This window comes from Equus przewalskii, chromosome 11 (assembly GCF_037783145.1).
Source record: "Equus przewalskii isolate Varuska chromosome 11, EquPr2, whole genome shotgun sequence".
Taxonomy (NCBI): Eukaryota; Metazoa; Chordata; class Mammalia; order Perissodactyla; family Equidae; genus Equus; species Equus przewalskii.
In genome coordinates this window covers 2,383,570-2,405,841 of record NC_091841.1, presented here as the reverse complement: position 1 = coordinate 2,405,841, position 22,272 = coordinate 2,383,570, and the positions used below count along the sequence as shown (strand labels likewise).

Below are 22,272 nucleotides of genomic sequence, written 5' to 3'. Positions count from 1 at the left end.
CGAGATGGATATACGAGTCAGAAATCGGTCTCTCAAGAAGACCGGAAGGTCAAGAGGCAAATGTTGAGAAATCAAAACGCAGAGAATGACACAAACTTGGGGAAATTGCCAAGCCTGGGGCACAGGTGACAGTTCAGTTCATCTGAGGGAGAGCTTGGTATGGCCCGGGGGAGAGGTGGGATTTGGGGGACGGAAGGCATCTCCTTGGTGGAGAGCAGAGGGACTCCCCCGGAGCACGGGGGAGGGGGGGAGAGAGGCTCTGGACAAGGGGCAGAGTGGCGCGAGGAAGGTGGCCCGGCGCGGGGCAGGCCCATGTGGGTGGGGCCAACCCCAGCTCTACACTCCTGTTTCAGGGCCCCCGTCCCTCCCTCCTTCGCAGAGAGGCCTCCACCAGGCTCCCTGGCGGCTGCTCTAGAACCGGGGGCCAAGCACCGCGCGCCTGCCCCCAGTCGCCTGCCTTCCGTTTCGCCTCCCCGGTCGGCTTCCTCCTCAGGAGGCCGGGTTACCCGGGCTCCTCTGGGGAAAGCAGAGACAGGCCGGCCGGCCCATGGGGGTCCCGCAGGCTGAGGGAGCCTCCCAGCACCCCCGCAGCCCAAGTGCCCGTCCTGAGCCGTCCCTGCCGTAGACCAATCAGGCCTGGCTCTGGGGCGGGAGGTGGGGCCGGGGGGCCCGGGGTTGGGGGGTGGGGTGGCTCGGGGCGCGGCCGGGCTCTGGGGCGGGCGGCGGGCCCGGAAGGACGCGGGGATGGGACGCCCCGATGTCCCCCGTTCAGAGACAGTCTGCGGAGCGCCTCGCTCAGAGCCGGCCCTCGGGAGGCCACAGATAACTGGGATCGAGGTGCCTTTCCTTAATTACGTCAGAGGTCATTAAGGCTCTAAACCAAAGGGAGGGGAGGAAATGAGCGGGATTCTACGATAGAACCCGAGCAGCTCAAAGTGGTTGGAAACAAAATCATGATGCTGTCTACAAAGTTCTTTTAAATCCATATTTCGTGACTGTTTAGAAAAAATCTGCCACATTTCTCCCCTTTTCTGCCAGGTATAACAATACGTCTCTGTTCATTTAGTTTCACAACCACCGGCTCCTCGCGGGGACGTTGTGGGGTCCTTCCTGCTGCCTCTGTGCCATCCGAGGATTTTGTAGTTGGAGCCTGCAGCCGCTGTGAACCTGGTGAGGGCTGTCTCTGGCCCAGCACTTCATAGTTGCGCGAATGTGCGCAAGTTCACCTCCCTGCGCTTGCTTCTCATCTGGAAAAATAACAGTACCTAGCTCTTCGGGTTGTTTTATGGTTAAAGATAGTTGGTTTTCTCTTTCTGGTGGCAGAGGTGGCCTGTTGAAGACAGAGAATTTGTGACTCCTGGGAGATGGGATTCTTCCCTCTTCTGCCAGCCCTTCAGAGAGGAGAACATAAAGCAGGGCTGTGCGCAGGGACCAAACGCGCGACTTAATGAGAAGCATGCATTCCGCACTGTAAGGAAACTACCGTATTATTGCTTTCCAGCACAGCAGCAAGATATAAATAGATGCTAATAAGTAAAATTAGGTTACTTGCTGAAAAAAGCACAACGCATAATAGGGTTGCATTGTATAAATATTTGCACATGTGAAAGTGCATGGACATGACTTGGACTTGAACTGCTGCATTGGCATGGAAAATCGCTGGCTCTGCTACTGCCAGCTGTGTGATCTCAGGCAACTCTCTGCACCTTTCTGAACCTCAGTTTCACTGGCTATAAAATGAGACTAATAATTTCTTTCTTGTAATAAAGGACCAGATGACGTAATGTGTGAAAGGGCTTTGAAAACTGGAAAGCAGGGTACTTTCCTTAGGTACTTAATAATTATTGTAACTAATAATCATCCACAATAAAAATATATTCAAGGAAAATGTACAGACTCATTGTTTGAAATAGCAACCTTAAAAATGATCCAGGAATACCAGACTCACGCTTTTCTTTACAAGAGCGTCTATACGTCGGCGACATTTAATTTGCTTTCACATACTATCTTTTTGACTAACAGCACTTTCAGACTTCACGGCATCGTCTTCAGGGACCAAACAGCAATTGGTGAATTGTTCCAGGCAGACATCTGGATGGTGCAACCTCTTAGATTGAGGTAGCTCCCTTTATGAATGTATTTTCCGAGTAAACGTGAAAACTGGATTAAACCAAGCACTTCATTGTGGATAAGGAAAATCGATGCCCTGCGGCTGAACTGTTTACAGTCATACTACAGAAATGGATGCGCTATTTATACCTGAGTTCTGCTATCTCAAACCACGCTGTTCGCTCCTCACTACAACTTCATTCACACAGCTTCACAGTGGAGTCAGTCATTGTCCTTAAAGGCAACTAATGTCAGACCCCTGCTGGCCTCGTCTGGCACTGCATGGGGAACCACAATCTCCAGTTCCTATTAATGGGGAAATTGAGGGCAAGAGAGCTGAGATACCAAGGATTTAGTCTTGCCTTGCTTTATATCTAGGTGTCAATATTCATCAAAAGGTGTGCCAAGATGAGAGCAAGAAGAAAGGTCAGACTTGACTCACAGTGGAGAATAACGGCTCTTGCGGGGCACCTGGGGATCATCAGCGCCTTACAGGGCCGTGTGGGGCGTGAATCTCCCTCACCAGCTGCTCTTCATTGCTCATGGCATGTGGTGTAGCACTTGTTTTTCAACACGCTTTCAGACTCGTTGGTGGCATACTCTAACCTCTAGGGCGGCAGAGGCTTTCTCCTCAGCTTTTTTATTCTGCCTCGTAAAGGCAAGAAGGACTCTGAAGGGTGAAGGTCAAGATGGAGTGCTCAAGGACATATGTAATGGGGCCACTGTGATAGGAGGTGGCGTTTGCAGGTATAAGGAGTGCCCAGAATTACAGTTCTTTTCTTTCTTCTGGTCTGTGCTGTCTCCTCTTCTATCATGAAACTAAAACAAAGTGGGGGCTGCCCCCGCAAGGAAATACGGTCCAGGGATAGAAGGAAGAAACCCAAACAAAACAAGAACCTCAGATGCAGAGCACAGCTCTTGCTTTGAGCAAGAGGATCTTTTTTTTTCTCAAAGATTGGCACCTGAGCTAACAACTGTTGCCGATCTTTTTTTTTCCTGCTTTTTCTTCCCCAAATCCCCCCAGTACATAGTTGTATGTTTTAGTTGTGGGTTGCTTTAGTTGTGGCATGTGGGACACCGCCTCAACATGGCCTGAGAGCAGTGCCATGTCCATGCTCAGGATCTGAACCAGCGAAACCCTGGGCTGCTGAAGTGGAGCGTGTGAACTTAACCACTCGGCCATGGGGCCGGCCCCCCAGAAAGAGGATCTTAATTGGGGCTCCTGGCTGGTAGAAATCCGACACAGCAGGAAAGAGGAATTCATTTGGGAGGTGCAGAGGTTGGAGAGTGGCAAGTGGCTGAGGTGCCCAGCTTGACTCCCAACCTAGTGTCTGGGCTACAGTGAGCAGATAAGCCCCAGGGAGCAGACCAAAGGATCGGGACCGGGGAGCCATGAGGAAGGGGAAATTCCCTCCACTTTCTCTGCTCGAACATGGCCTAGCAAACGAACTTTTCTTCTTCCTCTCATGGTAGGAAGTTCTGAGGAGGGTTTCCAATGGCCCAAAGTCAGGGCCTTAACTCGTTCTGCCGACCTCAGTGGGGCCACGGCTGGAAGGTCACAGGAAGAAGAGGAAGTTGACAGGGAACCAGGGTGTCTTTCAGCCATGCCCCCGACCCCTTCCTCTTCAGGGCTTGTGCCTCTCCAGTCTGACTTGAGTGACACAAATCCACTCTTCCCCGTAAAACAGAATCGTCGCCTCATTAGCATCCCAGAGAATGTTCCTGATTGCAGGGAGGAAGGCTGTGATTGCCAATCTAAACACGGAGGCCTCGGTGACTTGCAAAAGCATTCTTGGCTGCGCTGAGCAGGAGTGAGAAACCCACCCTCTCTTTTCTGTAGAGTGTTCCCCTACACGGATGGACTCTAAGATGCTTAGCTAGTCTCCTGTTGATGGACACTTAGGTCATTACCACATTTTTGCCACTAAAAACAATGCTACAGGAACATTCTTACGTAAAAAGCTTTGCACACATGTCATATTTCTTTCAGTTAGGGACACTTCTAGAAATGGGATTGGATACCATCAAATTTCCCTTCGAAAACCTTTTTTTTTATATTTCATCAATCAACTTATAATAATAATGCTAATACTGATCCTATTTTATTTCTTGAGGGCTTACTCTGTGCCAGGCACTGGATTAAGCACTTTTCATACATTATCTTCTTTGATCATCTCATCAACCCAGTATGATAGGTTTCATTATTATCCCCATTTAGAGATGAGGAAGTGGACACAGGGCACGTAAGTTACTGGTTTAGGGTGACTTAACAAATGCCAGACCTAGGCATTCTGGCCCATTACTTCACTCAAAAGAGAACCCACCTCTTTCAGGAAGAGAGAGCTCGGGTAAAAGAGAACTTGGCCACCACTGCCTGGGAAAGGAAGCCAGTGGGAAGCTTATTGGTAGAAGTGTCACCATTTTGAGTCTCCACTAAGAAATCTTGGAGTTTGGTGTTGATACAAGGACCTTAAGCTCAGGGTCACAAAGGATTTCACTCCAGGTGTGCCTACGAAAACTCTTTTAAATGCAGAATTCAATCAACCTAGTATTTGTTCTATTTAACCTCTGCCAAACAACTGGTTGAAGTGATTTTTTCCCAGTTAAATTAACTGGCTGGTGTTCTTTTGTGTCAGGCTAAGAGGACATGAAATGGGATAGTGGGTAAATCCAATTCAAGGCCGTAGGTAGTGTGCATTCCGAGAAAGGGAATCCCTGGACAGGTGTGAAACGTCATGATGTGAACGGGGATCGTGCAGGTGATAGCCCTTTCCAGCCCTGTTTATGTCCACACGCTCCTCTGGGTGATACGTTTTTGTCCCTGGGAGAGAAAGGGTCAGAGGCGGCTAAGGAAAGGGAGGGGGCAGAGGAAAGACAGCTGTTCAGCAAGTGGGGATATTTATTCCTCACCATTGCTAAATGCTCTTGTTACATTCCAGTGGGTCTAATAATCTCCTAAGAAAATACCACCCTGTGTCTCTTCTTTACTTGGAAGGGCATGAACTCTGGATAAGACAGTGTGTGACCACATGAAGGGTGTCACACACACTTTCTATATAAGGAACAGGCTCATCGCTAAATCACCAGCCTGACCACACACACACACACACACACACATGCACACGACACATGACACAGGACCAGTCTGTTGAGAGGAGGGGCGTAAAAATGTCACTAAATTGTCAAGGGGTGGAAAATTGTACTTCTGAGAACTCCTTCCAGGGAGATAATTGTGTGGAGTTGGAACAAATACTTTGAAAGCCATTTTGGAAGTAGGTGGGACCCCCAAAAGGGTGAGCTGGAGTAACAGATGGGCACTAAATTGTCTTCTCTAGAAAGGGGGTCAGGGCTTTTGTTTCTGTGAGTGTGGCATGCAGTTGGGGGCACAGCCTCTGCTGCCTGTCCTCCCACCCCGCCTGCATACCACACCTGTAGAGAGGTGCGCACCATTCTATCCTCTAGATAAACGTTGACCTAATATTTAAAGAGCAGCAGTGTGGACGGGTGCCAAGTCATATTCTTCTTGATGTGCCCGCATTTCCCTCTGGCGTGGCATACACACACTCACTCTCACGGGCACCTCCCAGCCCCGTGCTGCTGCCTGCCACACGGATGCCCCCATGAGCGCACCTGAAGGTTCAAGGCTAAAGTGCCAGGGAAGGCATTTGAGAATGGTCCATAGTCACCTCTGTCAGAGGCCAGATACCAACCCCCATTTTTAATGACCTTACACCTCAGTTTTCTGGTCCGGAAAATGGATGTAATCATCAAGCTGGAATAAAGAGGCTCGTGGAGCAACCTTCGCGTGGTGCCTGGTGCCCTGCTGTGGCAGAGGGCTTCGTCAAGCAGGCCAGGCTGCCTTGACTGGCCACAGGAGAAACCCCAGAATCAGCCTGGAAAAAAGAACGAGGGTGGGGGTGGGAGAGAACGAGAGAGAGAGAGAGAGAGAGAGAGAAGGGCCTGGGTAGGGGGACTGCAGCTTGACAGAGCTGCACCCCACATTCCAGACGTGCTGAACTTGTGCTGCATGCTGATGTCTGTGCAGTCCCTGAGACTAAGAACTCCAGCCTATGGAATGCTTCCCTTTAGTATCAAAGAAGGAAGCTAGGGTGTCTTCCAGGATGTTCTAATGTGGGCTCCTGCATCACTAAACAGACCTTCTGTTCTGGGAGACAGCAGCCAAACCTGGGAAGAATTCAAGTTTCCCAACCGCCATATGACCTGGGCAAATAATTTAATCTTTTGGGCCTCAATTTTACCACCAGTTAAATGAGCTCAGTTGGACTCATCTCCAAATCAGTCTTTCCTAAAATGGTCACATGGACCACCACAAAACCATACCCCCCTTTTGGAAGTTCCACAACACATGTCATCATGTTAAAGGTCTGGGAAGTCCCACCGGGAAGAAACCTCTTGAACTTTGTCTAGCCCAGTTTCATTTCCCAATTTACTGGACTACAGTACCTTTTTTCATGGCTTATGCACTTCTCATGTCTTAGTCTGCCCAGTCTGCTATAACAAAACACCATAAACTGGATGGCTTATTAACGAAAACTTTTCTCTCACAGTTCTGGAGGCTGCAAGTCCAAGATCGTGGTGAGGTTCTGGCGAGAGCCCTCTCTAGGTTGCAGACTGCTGACTTCTCATTGTATCCTCACAGGGTAGAAATAGGGTGGAGGGAGCTCTCCGGGGTTCCTTTTATAAGGACGCTAATCCCCTTGAAGAGAGCTCCACCCTCATGATCTAATTACTCCACAAAGGCCCCATCTCCTAAGCCCATCTCATTGGGAGTCAGGGTTCCAACATATGAGTTTTGGGGGAACACAAATATTCAGTCCAAAGCATTTGAGGAAGTGTTGCTCTCCATAAAGTCTGTATGAGTCCAGTTCTCCTGGCATAGCCCCAGCACACACACAGGTCTGTGCACGTACACACGTGTGTTTTCACCCAAGGACAAACACATGCACATGCTCACGCCTATGCACGTGCATGCACACATACACATGCACATGCGTGGAGAGGAAGAAGAGCTGGGATTCTCAGAGGAAGCATCTTTCCCTTCCCACTGTCACTTCTTCCTTTGCTAAGATGTCAGTGTTAGAGCTGGAAGAGGCAGAGAGATGTTCCAGTGGAGTTGACTCCACCCCTGATTTTAGGAGTATTTAGAGAGTGCCAAATGCCTGTTAGTGCAGAGCAGGGATGGCAGTTAGCTTTCCCAACCTCTTCCTTCTCCTCCTGGGAAGAGCAGGTGCCTTTGGGTGGCACCACTTGCTCTGGACACTCATGCTGGGAGAGAGGTGGCTGAAGGTGTCTCCCAGTTCTCTGCATCAAGAAGTGATATCTGGAGCAGCTCTGCAAGCAAATGCTGTCATAATGTCATTAAGTCCACAAATATTTTCTAAACATCTATTTTGTGACAGGCAATTCTGTCAGCATTGGTAATACAGTAGTGAACAAATGAGAGAACCTTTGAAGAGTTACAGACAGTGCCACATGAACAAATACCTATAATTTGAGATACTTACAACTGATATGGAATTGTAATTGGCTGCGTGCGGCAGAGAGGGCTATGAAGCAGCCTTGGGGAGGACCCAGAGGCTGAGCTAGCGTGGGGCAACACACGGGCAGGCTCCATCTACCACAGCCCGCGGAGGACGCCATTTGGATGCGTGGTGGTCATCACCATGAATAGGAACATAAGCTTCCTAGGTGTCAGGCACCGTACTAGGCCCTGCAGATCCAGCTGTTCATTTACTTCCTCAGGCAGCTCAGGACAGCGAGCTTCTAAAACCCAGCATCAGGAGCAAGTCCATTCCCTTTTCCAGAGACAGGAGACCACACATTGCTCTTTTTCCTGGAGATGCAACTCTGGGGTTAAGTGTTTCCTAACATTAACTGTTTTCCCTAACAATTTAGCTAAGTTTTACTCTCACTTCATTCCACCACTCTAAGGTCTACCTTCCAGAGACCCTCCCCTTCCCCAACAACACACACACACTCAGCTGCACAGCATTACCTGGTGCCAGTCGTGTTCACACTTCAGAAGGGAGACAAGCATGTTTTCACGAGTGGAGATTTTGCTTCTGCGTCTGCTCCCTCCCAGGGAGATCCCAACGCTTCCTCTGAAGTCAGACATTGTGTGCGGGTCTGGAGCTGAGTGGGCGAGGGGATGGGTACTCCCCACACCTTGTTTATTTTCTCTGCTGTGGAAGAGTCTCAGCTGTTTTTCTTCCCAAACTGAATTCTTTAACTCTTGAGGAATGACCGAAGCAGAGAAATTTCCCAAACATCTGAAATCTGAGAATTTGTGCCTGCAATCCATGAGGCTCATGGTTTCCAGATGGAGAGACCGGAAGAAGAGGAGGTGGCGTAGGAGGAGAATGGGAGGATGAAAGGCAAGGGGGAGCCTGAACTCTGGATCACTTCTGCCTGCCTCATGAACTGGGCCAGGCCTCCTATTTGCTCCGCAGATCTGCCGTCTGACAAGGCGCCAGGCCTGAGGAAGCGCGGCAGCTATGCGCATCCTTGGGAGACTGTTCCAGCGATTATTAGGAAGGAAGTCATCGTGGAATTGTCTTTTCCTAGGGCAGCCTCACAATATAAAAGAAAGCCCATGTCTTGGCTATCAAGAGGGGCATAAACACTCCAGATGGATTTTCTCACTTTCTCAGAAATGGCAAAAGACAGATACGCTTAGAAATCTTGGTTTCTTTTTTTTTTTCCCCTGAGGAAGATTAGCCCTGAGCTAACTGCTGCCAATCCTCCTCTTTGTGCTGAGGAAGACTGGCCCTGAGCTAACAGCCATGCCCATCTTCCTCTACTTTTTATATGTGGGACGCCTACCATGGCATGGCGTGCCAAGTGGTGCCATGTCTGCACCCAGGATCCGAACCAGTGAACCCCGGGCCACCGAAGCTGAATGTGCAAACTTAACTGCTGCGCCACCAGGCCGGCCCCAAGAAATCTTGGTTTCCTTACACCACTTAACCATACGCAACAGTGGACCCATAGGTGACCTAATTCATCTTCCACGCGTCTTGTCCTTATGCCAGAGGTGGAGACAGGGGCTTAACAGGCAACAGAGTTTTGAGTAAATTAAGAGGAAAGTATAGTTTGGATACAAGTGGGCTAGGTACGACCTCAAAAGGAATGCTCTCATTTTATTAGACAGGCCAGTATCTTCCAGGGAAATAGGAGACTGGAAAAATAGATTGGAACCCACCTGTCAGCAAATGGGAAATTGGCTTAGGTGCTGAGAAAATACCCATTTTATCGTTATTGGTTGATTCTTTATCATCATCTCCACATACAACCATCCCTCTGACACTCACCACCACCACCATCAAGACAAAGACCAATTTTGCTTCTCTGTCACGGTTCTTCCCACTTAGAAGAGGCTGACTTTGACACTAGGATATAACCATCCAGCTGGGTCCAAAAGGTCTCAGAAGCCCGAATGCGTGGAGAGAAACCAAACACAGAAAATTTACGTCCACTTAACACCTGCAATCTCCAGATGTCCCAGTAAAAATGGTGAGGCAGCAAAGGGCCACCTTCCAGCCAGAGAACCACACTTGGACTCAGTGTTTTCAACAGCCACACAAAACGTTCAAGCTTTTTCTTTCTTTTTGAGAAGATTAGCCCTGAGCTAACATCTGCTGCCAATCTTCCTCTTTTTGCTGAGGGAGACTGGCCCTGAGCTAACATCTGTGCCCATCGTCCTCTACTTTATATGTGGGACGCCTACCACAAGCGGTGCCATGTCCGCACCCGGGATCCGAACCGGTGAACCCTGGGCCACCAAAGTGGAACGTGTGAATTTAACTGCTGAGCCACCTGGCCGGCCCCTATTCAAACTCTTTTTAATCCAATCTCCTGGCCTGCCTGGGGCACGTAAATGTTTAACTAGTCTCTGGCTTGGGGGAGAAAGCAAGCAGAGGTGAACATATTCTGTGATGGCATGACTTCAAAAGACCACTCGTCTTGCCTGAGCCACAGAGACACTGCCTGCCTCCTCAAGTTGAGCAGCGCCCAGAATTTACGAACTTCTTCACAGTGTGATGTGAACTTGGGGTCTGAGCCAGGCATCACCATTGGGAAAAGGTGGACAATTTCCCTCTCCCTGCCCCCTCCTTTTCCTTTTGCTAATTGTACTGTTCAGAAGTGAATTATGATTTAATCCCTTCTGCTGCTAAGGGTGTTACAAAATGTTGGTTGCAATGTAGACATAAAAATTATTTAAGTAAAAAAGAAAGAAGCAAAGACAGAAACAAAGAAATGAAGGAAGAAAAGAAAGAAGGAAGGAAGGAGGAAAGGAAGGAGGAAAGGAAGGAGGAAAGAAAAAGAAAGAAAATGTAGGGGCCAGCCCCGTGGCCAAGGGGTTAACTTTGTGCGCTGCACTTCAGCGGCCCAGGGTTTCACTGGTTTGGATCCTGGGCGTGGACATGGCACCACTCATCAGCCCGTGCTGAGGCGGCGTCCCACATGCCACAACCAGAGGCACCCACAACCAGAATATACAACTATGTACTGGGGGGATTTGGGGAGAAAAAGCAGAAAAAAAAAGAAGATTGGCAACAGTTGATGGCTCAGGTGCCAATCTTTAAAAAAAAAAAGAAAATGTAGCAAATGACAAAACACCATTGCCACCAGGAAAAAACAGACAGGCATGGAAAAATCCCTGCCTGTAAACCAAGTGGAATGCAGCTGATGAACTTAGATCATTTCTATATATAATCAACGTGGCGAGCGCTTTGACCATCACGCAGTGTTGAAAGCAGTGCATCATGGGAGAAAGGACAGTTTCAGTCACATGCTTCTGGATTTCTTGATCTTAGGGTCATCAGATCAGGGCCAGGTTGCCACAGTGCTCAATGATCCATGGGAAATGAATCATGTCTTCATTCTAGGGCTTAATATATGCATTACATCACTATTAGAAGCAGGCACTCTGTGGTTGATGACTCCGACATGGATTAAGGTCAAAAGTGGCCCTGGAGACCAAATCCCCTGGTGAGGGTTTGCCATACAACTCCATGTGTCCTCTGCTTCTGAATTCTCTCTTCTCCTAGCAACAAGTGCTAAACACCAGCCTCCCAGGCTGGTGGTATGTCTACATTTGGTTTCTTCTTGCAGCAGAGAACTGGACAAATAAAAGTGAGAATCCGTTACTACATGTTAAATTGTGTTACACCCACTTGTGGTGAGGGTCTAGTTTCTTTTTATTATACTCTCAATTTTGTTGTAATAACTATTGCTTGAAATAAATGGGCAATTGACAAGGGCTTAGAGATAACAGGGATGCTGAAATGATTTTGATAGTAGCACTATTTGTTGTAACAGAATTTGACCTGTATTCTGGTTATTAGTTTTATTCATCACATTTAAAACTTGGCACTTCCATTGTTCATGCCATTTATGCAAAGCACTGTGGCATGAAAGTCACCTATAATGCTATGAAAAAACTCCCTAAACACGAGAGGCTCACGGAAGGACAGAACCTCAGGTAGGGGGATGTTTGTTTTGTTTAGCTAAATGTTCTGGAGAGTCCAAAGTTTATTTCTTTTAACCCCCAAAATGTGTTTTTGTTTTTTATCATTTGTGAAATAAACATTCCTAAAATGTTTGACATGCAAATTCTGGCCTTCTTCTGAGCATAACTTAGTTTCTTAGCTGTGATGCTCTGAGTCACCGTTTTGAACATAATTATACTGTCCCACGGTACAACGAGGCTTTCACGGGTTGAGCTGTTCCTGGCACTAAATGTCCCCCTAAAACAGTACTTTTTGAACTCTTCAGTCTACTTAAAATTTTTTGTCTCCTCTGTTGCTGTCAGTTCTTTCTCGTTCTTGGCCTGAGTTTCCTTTAGAAGTCTGTTTCTCACCCTTAAATTTAACGTGCTGTTGGCTTGGAAATCAGACATCAAACATTTAGAATTATGTGTGAAGTCGGAACAAACAGGTTCTGAGTAGGTGCTTTATGGGTAGATGCATGGCTTCCCTGTTGTGTTTGTTTCACAGTATTTATTTCAACTGGCCAGACGCCTTGTTTATTTCCTAGTTCTCAGTCATTTTTGAAGGGGTCCAGCAGAGGCTCCCGATTTTTCTAGTTCTGCCTCAGTTACTCATTGTCAAAGCTCTTGTTTGGATTTCATGTTCAGGAAACAGGGATAGGCGAAGCCGACAGATGGCTGAACCCTAGGCAAATGGTTGCTACTAAACCCCTAAAATGGTGTGAAGGTTGTGGGCTGTTTTTGTAGGCAAGTGGTATGCTGTGGCCTGATGGCTAAACACCTAAATGAACTAGAAAAGAGACATGCTCCTTTTGCAGTCCCTTTCCAAGAAGACAAAGCTGGCGTGATGTCAAGCTGTTGGAGACACCTTCAAGATGCTTAATTAAATTACAGACTCAGTGTCAGAGCTGGCTGACTTTCGGGATTCTAAAACCATGGCAAAAGAAGCCACGGCTTTGCCTCTCCTGGTGATTTCGTTATTTATGGCCTTGGAATAAAGGAGATAAAGCAAGTCTAACAGTTCCCTCCTGCCAGAAGTCAGTTTCAGGTCAGAAGAGGACTTCACTGCTGTCCTCGGACTCCCTCCCTCACTTACACTGTACTTCGCGGACAGGACAAACCATGGCCTGAAAAAGGACAATCCTTTTGCCCCAAAGCTACACTACGTTTGTATGGCACGGGTGTTATTCACCAGTACACGGCGGAGTCAGCACCGCTAGGAGAGCAGGGATGAAGAGCAAGGGTTGTGAAGTCTGCCAGACCTGGGTTTGGATACTAGCTACCCGTTTGTTAGGGTGTGAGCTTGAGCATAGTATTTAACTCTCTAAATCTGATTCCTAAGCAATAAACAGGAGATGATAATATTAGTGCTGTGAAAATTAAAGAAGATAATGTGAAAAGCAACTAGAAGAGTGCCTGGCCCAGAGAAAGAGCTCACTAAATGGTAGCTATGATTATTAACAAAAATGAATGACCTACACCTCGAGACCGCAATATTGAACAAATACAGATACTCAGCGCGGCCAGCTATTGATGCCGAGCAGTCTTCTCCTTTGGTTTTCTTTTCTGTGATATCTTCTTCTCTTACTAAGTCTGGCAGCCTGACTTTCTGCTGGTGTCTCTAGCTCTGCCGCCTTGTTAAGGCCAGGAGATATTCCAGACAAGCTGCAATTTCACCCTTTTATGAGCATAAAGGAAATGGGGGCACCTGTAAGTCAGACCAAGCAAAGATCAATGAAACAAAGAATTGTAGCTTTCAGAGGGAAAGACAATAAAATGAGAACGGGCTGGGGCAACGGGCTGTGGTGTTGAGTTCCTGGCACCAGGAAGCAGGGAAGAAAACCTCCAAACACATTGTGGTTTGTGACAAGACTGAGACTCCCAAGCGCTTCGGTGCTTGGCAACCCCATTCCACCAGACAGAAGAGTCCTCAGCAACCGGGGAGGGAGGAAGTAGGACCTAATGATCGCTGTAGGAGACAGAGAGTCTGCTGTCCTGGCTTTATCTCGGTGGCTCACCGGGTGACCTTGAGTGAGTGACCCATCTCTTGATCTTGGACAATTTCTTCAAAGTTCACACAGTCCCCATCTAACTAAAGGGGTCTGATGGAGACAAATTTGTTAAAAGGAAATTTAGAGCAGGGTTCACAAACTGCAGCTCCCCCAGACACACTGCTGGTGGGGGTTAGGGTGGATTTTTTTTTTTTTTGAGGAAGATTAGCCCTGAGCGAACTGGTGCCAATCCTCCTCTTTTTTGCTGAGGAAGACTGGCCCTGAGCTAACATCCATGCCCATCTTCCTCTACTTTATATGTGGGATGCCTACCACAGCATGGCGTGCCAAGTGGTGCCACGTCCACACCTGGGATCTGAACCGGCGAACCTCAGGCTGCTGAAGCGGAACGTGCACACACAACCGCTGTGCCACCAGGCCAGCCCTTGGATTTTTTTTTTAAGATTTTATTTTTTCCTTCTTCTCCCCAAAGCCCCCAGTACATAGTTGTATATCCTAGTTGTGAGTGCCTCTGTTTGTGCTGTGTGGGATGCCACCTCACCATAGCTTGATGAGTGGTGCCGTGTCCGCGCCCAGGATCTGAACCAGTGAAACCCTGGGCTGCAGAAGCAGAGCATGCAAACTTAACCACTTGGCCACGGGGCTGGCCCCTAGGGTGGATTTTTAAAAACTGAATTTTAATGCCTTTAGGCAAGACTTGCACTTTCTAATTCACACAGTATGTATTATTTTGGGTTTTTACACTTTGCCTCTGAGTATATGACTCTTGGTTTCAATGCAACCTCTGGTAGTAATATTACAAACTGGACTGGAATTGCTTCATTTACAACTTAATCATCTCTCTTCATCAGTTTATCAAATGTATACTTCTAAGCTTCTACAAGGATGATTCTGCTGGCCTAACTGTAATCCACTCTATGATGATTTTTTCCCCAGAAAATATGGTAAAAATTCCAATTTGACCTTCCCCCTGGTTAGTCCAAATTGTAAAGCTTTAATGTTATTTGAAAACATAATTCAGGACTAAGCATTCTTTAGGTTATAATCTACTTTGCTTAGAAATTTTAACCTAGGCACGAATCATTGTACTTTAGGGAGAAAAACCAGTCTAAATAATAATGACTTTAAGTCTCTCCTTCTGCCACTTCCCAGAGACCTCCTAAGCCCCTCCAGAGCAGTCAGGAGTAAATGAGACGCCCACATCTGATCACCACACCACCATCCATCCAGTCCAGCATTAGCCCAGGGAAGAATGCAGACCATCATGAATATTTACACCTAGCAGGGTCCTTTGTGCACAACTCAGAGACAAATGGTATTTCCAGTAATAGTTTATTGATTTCCAAATGCACAGGGGTGCTGAGTCCAAACATCCTGGGATAGCGGTAAATCTCTTACAAAATAATTTACATTATGAAAATGATATACTGAAACATTAACTCAAACGTGTAATTCCCTTGAAAGACTGAGCATTCCCTTGTTAAAGTAAAGGGTGAAAGGGGAAGATGACTAAGGAGGGGATGTGAGTGTGCACAGGACAACAGGCAGAGAACAACGGACTCGCTGGTTCTCCCCACCCACACAGTATGGCCTGTCACTGTAGAAAGCCTGGTCAGGTTTAACTCCCATTAAGTATAAATCTACCGTCCCCTCAAGCCCAGCACTTTTTGCACCAGTACACCCACAAGTATCAATTTATTTTCATTTTCCTGTTATGGTGCTTGTTCTGCTGTGTTCTCAGTTCCGAATGCTACTGTTTTACCAGGCAGGCCCCTAGAGGGCAGGAACTGTCTGGGCCACAGAGGTCTTGGATGGGTTACGGTGGCAATTCAGAAACACTGCTGGGTAGAGGCATTATTAATGAGATCTGAAGTCTCCCCTGTGCCATGGACTCTTAGGGCTAGGCTGAGTCCATTCATAACGAGATACGTTTTTCAAACAGAAAATTCCAGATGTGCTAGGCAAACAGTACACACGCAACTGATTTTCTTACCGAAAAGCATGTATAGAACACTCATCATGTGAGTGTGGAATTTCAGGTATTGGCAAGAGAATGTTTTCTAGGTGGGGGAGAGGACTTTCCAGGCTCTGCCACTACTACAAGTCCTGAATTCTGCAGCTGTGCCCTCAGGCCTGACTGGAGTGGTCAGACTCAGGTCACCAAAATGTCTGGATATCCAAACTTCCCGTACCATTCCACATCGTGGAATAGGCTGGAGTGCAGACTCCTTCAGGGCTCTCACCTCACTCTTGAAGGCCTCCATTTTATTTATGGGGAACGGCACCAAAAGGAAGGGCTCCCCCAACTTCTGGGGGCAGGCTCAAGTTAGCAATATGTACTTAATGCATCTTCTAAAGTGGAAGAATAGGGCTACCTTGATGCCATTTCTGAGTCCAAGCTACAGCCAGAAAATGTAATTTTGAAAACGAACTCATGAAGTGTCCAGTCGGACCGCAGTGTCTGCAGGCCTTTGCTCCCTCTGTACTTGAGGCGTACCATGGCTGCAGATTAGGGGAGCTAGGTGCAATATTTTCGAGATGTGTAACTCAAGGCAAGTGACTCACCCACTCCAAATTGCTTTATCCTCTCAGAAATAAGGCCTAGTACAGGGCCCGGCTATTAGCTGGCTCTCAATATAGGCCAGCTTCCTTCCTGGACTGTCAGAGCTGAGACTCCAAGCACTTCTTGGAATTGCCCTGGATTTAATGACATCAAATCAAAGGACAAACGCCCCCTCAACCCTCCAGATACCCAACATTTGGAAGGCAGCCAGGGGTTGCTGTGAGGACCCAATCCACTCTGGAGACATTCATTACCTGCCTCCCTGGATGACTTCTCCCTAGGGATTCTTGCAAACCCTGCAGCCAGTCAGGACACAATTGTGAGCGCTCTACCTTCTACTGACCTGGCAGGAGGGACGCCTCACACACACTGGGGCTTGGGGTCGAGCAGCATGCTCCAGGTTTAGGGGAAGCTGGTGCCACTGCAGGAAGCATCCCAATTCCTACATTGATAAATGCTGCAGGCAGGAACTCCGGAGCCTGGGCAGAAGCTGCTGTGCTGTGTTTAATGCTTCCTTGGTTAAAGTTTTATCAGGTGCTGAAGACAGCAGGAGCCCATAAAGCAAATCTGAAATCCTTTCTAAGTAAAAGCAAAAGTGCTTTCCTCGAGGATTACAGAGACAGGATAATTTATTGAGACAGGCTGGCATGTATTTTTATATTCCCGTTCATACCCACTGCATAAACGCTTGGGTTTCCCAAATACCGAATTAAAGTAATGACATATGGTCAGGTATGAAGAGCCAATGATCTGCCCACTGCTAAAACAAGGCTATTTGAAGATTAAACAGTAATTATCGGGGAAAGACAATCTGAGCTTCCAAACCTAAAGTCGTCTTCATCTCCTGATTTTTAAACTTTTTAAAAAAAGAGTGGCCATTGCTCCTTCTTCCTGAAGGGTAGCTCTGTTGGATACGGTCAGGGGCTGTAATTAGTGCTATACCAAATTTCCCAGTCTTTGCAGGCAGACAGGTAAAGCATCAAAACAGCCATGGCCATTTGCCTGCCACCAGTGAGAGAAAAATTCCATTTTTTCTTTTTTTAAACAGCCCAACCTACTCTCAGCCCTTGTCAACATTCTGACATATTTAGTGAGCTAGGGTAATCCTAACCCAGAAGCATATATGCCTAGTAGCTCCCTGGCCTCAAAGAAATAATTATTTCATAGCATGCACAAGATTGAACAATGATATAAATAGGATTCCTACAGTAAGTAAGTACTGTTTCTGCCTTGAAACCATCCCGCACACACACATCAGCTCACCCTGCACCTTCAGTGATTGGCACACAGGCCACAGGCAGGCAGCAGGAAGAGAGGGACCCCTCCACTGCAGGCTCCTCTGGTGCTGCCTCAGAGGCACTAGAAGTCCAGGCCCTGAGTCAGCAGCAACCCAAGGCCGCTTCGACACAGTTCCAGTTGTACTTCTCAGAAGTGAACACCCAACGCCACGGAAGGCAGAGGAAAGAGAACACAGACCCCGCTTGCAAATAAGAATTTCCTGTGAAGTCTCCCATTTTATCTTAGTTCTTTATGTGTATGAACATTCTATTTCATAATATAACTGTTTTATCTAAAAATAAGGTCATCCCCTGACTCCAAACCATTTGTAAAGTAAAACAGATGTTTCGGAAGATGTAGATTTTTTAGCTTGCAGTCTTACGTTGCCTAGTACATGACTGCTTCCTTGGGAGTAAAAGTGTTCTAAGGAAATGGGATTTGGGAGCGGGGAAGGGCCCGAAGTCCAAGCATAGCGGGTCTCTGCTCATGTTACTGCAGAGGGGAGGGCCAGGGTGTGGGAGCTGATCCGAAGGTCTGTGGGTGGGGAGGCCATGAAAAGGAGGGTTCCAGCCAGAGTAAAAGGAGGGGCTCTCTGCTGGGAGACGGAGCTTGGTTCAGCACACCACGAGTGACAAGAATTCTCCCCACAAGGCATTGAGGCCAAACTAGACTAAGCTGGGGGACGGGGACCAAAACCTACACTGAAAAATTCCCATTTGGTAATATACATTCCAGCCTTTCATGTTGTGACAAGACCCATAAAACCTGCAGAACTGACCCAAATAATTCAGGTTCCATCAGATCCTTTTAGTGACTATTTGGAAACTCAGGCAATTTGAGTTCAGAAATACTGATTTCAACTTTTAATCAGATCTCTTTGGTCCTGTTTTTTTTTTTCTTAAAGTCATTTCCTTTCTACCTCTTCAATCATTTTTCTCATTTCCACAGCACTGAATTATGAATCTGAAGTCCTGGATAACCTCATGTACTAAAACTTTCTCTCTCTATTTCTAACTTTTAACTTGTCTCCAACCCCATTCTTCAGCCATCCATCCTGTCTCGTGAAGCCATGTTCTCACAAATGTATGACTGGGCTGTTAGAGACTGTCTACGGGTTGATCTGGCCCCACTTTGCCCTCATCTATTTCATGCTTCAGTGTGAATAAAGTGGGGTTTTCTTAGCAGGTAGGGAAAAAAATTCTGAGTGCTCTTCAAGGTTATTCCAGATCCTTCCTAATGAAGCAATATTATTTGGGTATACAATATTATAGGGGCTGGCTTTCCTGAGTAAGTTCAAAGCAGCCATTGAGGGATTAACTGAAGGACCCTTAATTGCTCCTGGTTGATCAAAGGGGCACTTTTCCCTGACCTATCACGACAACAGAATGAGCAGCACAGTCAGTAATGACAAAACTGGTCATCCCTTGGAGAGACATGCGCCTGCTGGGGATCCAGGGGTGTATCCGGTGGAAGTACATTTGTTGCCGGGCAGCTTTCACAGAAATCAGAAGCCGTTACATACACGCTGTCACATACACACAAGGGAAGGAATGATTTTCCACTGGGGACGGCCAGCCTTCAAGTGTCCTCTTCTTCACTGGCACCACTACAAAGGAAAGGAGAAGCAGGTGAGTTAGGACATCACAGGAAGGGAGGCGGCCTAGTCTAGTGGTGGCAGGCACAGGCTGCTGTCGGATATACCTGGGGAGTCCTAACCCCACCTAACCCTGTTGGGCACCGTGGCCATGGGCAAGTTACTGAGCCTCTCTAAGTTCTGCTTTCTTTATTTGCTACAGGGACGATGATGATAATAAAATCTACTTTCTTGGGTTATTGGAGGATATTAAATAAGATAATACACATAAAACGCATAGTGCCTGGCACAAAGTAAATGAATAGATATTTAAAGCAGCAGGTGGGGGTCAGAGTATTTTTTAACTTACTTGACAAAATAAATTGCTGGTAAAAATCAGGAGTTTGACTTCCCTTAAGCCTTAAGCCATCTATTGTCAGGAGAGAAAAACAAAGAGAAGCTAGCATTCTGCACGCCCAATGGCACTTCTCACTGGGAATAAAGCCAAGGTTTCAATTCAGGCCAGAGGGAGAGTCACTGGTTCAAACGTCACCTCTTCAGAGCAGGTACTCTGTTTAAGCAGGACTCCTTGGTTACTCTCATCTCCACCTCATTTCTTCACAGCCCTTGTCACATCCTATACATTATTTGTTTGCTATTTACTTTCCCCTGTACCTGCCACTGGAGCATAAAAGAGTAGCAGTACTGTCTATTTTATTAACTACTGTTTATCTAGCACTAGTGTTGTGCTACGCACATAGAAGTGTTCAATGAAGAGCTGTTTTTAAAAAGGAAGTAAGAAATAAAAGCAAGCGGAAGGGAGGAAGTTGACAGGAACAGTCAGTCATTACCGCTCTGACCAGGGTATCCCAGATGCCGGTGATACGTCAGTGGCCAAAAAATGAGCTGAGAGTCCCAGAAGCACAGCCAGGACCTCAGGCGGTCAGGGTTAGAGCCTCTGTGCCTTGGTCTTGGGAGGATTGAAGGATACAGGGCTTGGGGCAGGAAAAAGGCAGGGCCAGAAAAGGACGGGGCAGGAGCAAGCACACTTAACACAGAGCCAGCAAATGCTCTGTTTCTTCTCCACCACTTCTAGAGGCCACTCCTTAAAATACCAAGAGCCAAGTGCATCCAGTGCTTACTGCATGCCATGGGCACTGAGCTAGGCACTCCCAACCCATTCTTTTTCTCTTACTCCTCGCAACAATCCTAGGATGTAAGGACTACTATTAATGTCATCCTCATTTTGCAGATGAAGAAAGTGATGCTCTGAGAGATGTAAAATCCTCGGTCACATAGTAAAGTCTGTGTCCTTAAAATTTAAGGATTAGTTTCAGCTGGAGGAAGTCTGAAGTAGTCAAGGCGGGAGTGTGGAAGTGAGGTAAAATCTCCTTTGGTAGAGACGGGAGCCAGGGAAGAGGAAAGGCCTGGGTGCATCAGCTCCCAGGCACGACCTAGAAATTTTTTATCTCACAAGGGATTATCTAAGTCTATATAAAATCCGTGCTTTTTTGCATCCATTTGGGAAAGACTTTAAGGGAAAATATCCTAGACAAGAGATTTGTAGTATTCCTACTAAGGGTGAAAACATCTCAGGACACGGAGCCTGAAATTAAGGTAAGTTTACTCTAGGGGCCAAAAGAAGCAATTCAGCAACCTTCACTATCCAAAACTCTGCCCCATTTTCTGCCTGTTGTCCAAGCACGGGATGAAGGGTGCATGCTAGCAAGGGCTGGACAGAGGACGGTCATTAAGGAGCAGTGTTTGGTGGCATCTGTCCTAAAGGGAACAAAGGGCTCTTTACGAAAGAGTCTCCCCAGAATCAAGGCACCGTATTCTCCCCTTGGGTGTTACAATCGAAGCAAGCTCTTATCGTTCTCTTGGCAATTCTCCTTCAGATACGAGTGGTCTGGCATGGCGACTGTGCCCTTTCCTTAAGCTGCAGGTCACTTTTTAGCATTCTTAACTTGAGATGCATAGTTTAAAGGGTTCATGAACCTACTAGGATTGCAGACAAAATTTTGTCTTGTGTGTTTCTCTGAGAGAGGCCATAACTTTCATCACATTCACAAAGAGGTCAATAACCCCCGCAAAACTGAGTATAATGAAATTATAAATAAATTAAGTTCTTTCTGAGTTGCCAGGTTCTTTACTATGAGACTTGTAGAGCTGGCTTGGGGAAAAGATCAGAAGCCTTGACTGACAAAACCATTTTCTCATTATCCTAAAAGAGACCTGTTTGTGGGCGTGAAAGATATAGTTCATCTCATAGTTTAAAAGCACGAGTCCTTGGGATTCTGGCATGATGCAAGGCACAACAACAAAGAAGGAGGACACGGTAGTTGCTGTCATGCACTTTACAGCCTAGTAGGTGAGAGAGAGAGAGAGAATATTTTTTTCCAGAGGAGCTTCTTCAAATAAAGCATATTTATTTTCATAATTAATTAATAACCTGTTTTTCACACTAATGAAGAAGAAAAGGGATCTTAACTGAATCTACAGCATAGAGCTTTGCTCACCTTGTGTGTGGTTGCTCCTGGAGGGCCACACAATATAATGAATGTGAGATATCATCTCCTGAATGCTCCTTCTTCATTTTGTCTGTAAGAGGGTCTCTGTTCATAAGATTTTATCTTAACTAGTCTGTAAAAGTCTCTACTTTGTCCAAGGGGAGTAACACAGCTTTCCCCCCCAGCCACTTACTGTCCTCTGAAACATCTACTGGTCACACTCGGATTGATAACTGGAGTGGGATTCAGAGATTGCTGAAATTCTTTTTAGCGTCTGTTTTGTTGTTGCTGTTGTTCTGAGAATGAACTAAGGGTGTTAGATAGGCAGCCCCTTCTGTAGTAGGTATTTACCAAGCGAGAGGCAGCATTATTTAATGGCTTTGAAGTTACCAGACTGAACTAGGTTGAAACCCCTCCTCTGGCACTAAGGAGCTGTGGGGCCTTGGGTGAGTTACTCAACCTGACTCTCAGTTTCCTCATGGTAATACTATCTATCTACAGGGTTACTGTGAAAGTTTTATGTATTTTATGCAACATAAATGGTTAAAAATGTTGGCTCCCTTCTTCAGCCTCCCTTCCTTCTTTTCCTGAATCAACAACTGCCTCCTCCTAAACTTCCTTCAATGTTCCTAGTTCTGACATCTGAAACACTGCATTCCAGACCAAGTGTGTTTCTATCCCCAAATGCCCTTAAACTTCTGGAGAGCAACAGTGCC

The 22,272-nt window shown here is 46.7% G+C and overlaps 1 protein-coding gene across 3 annotated transcripts in view; it reads right to left on the bottom strand.

Annotated features, from left to right (window-relative positions):
• Positions 1 to 8,815: 8,815 nt before the first annotated feature.
• TRIM44 (tripartite motif containing 44) overlaps positions 8,816 to 22,272 on the bottom strand; it is a 112,406-nt gene continuing 98,949 nt past the window's right edge. For 2 of the 3 annotated variants that reach the window (XM_070563791.1, XM_070563792.1), the window contains one exon: positions 14,948 to 19,079. Coding sequence is in view for 2 of the 3 variants with exons in the window: in XM_070563792.1 (XP_070419893.1) it covers positions 19,052 to 19,079 (28 nt within the window). In the remaining variant the exon portion in view is untranslated. Of the gene's footprint in view, positions 11,252 to 14,947; positions 19,080 to 22,272 lie in introns of those variants that run through there. The other variant, XM_070563790.1, reaches the window with a different exon arrangement.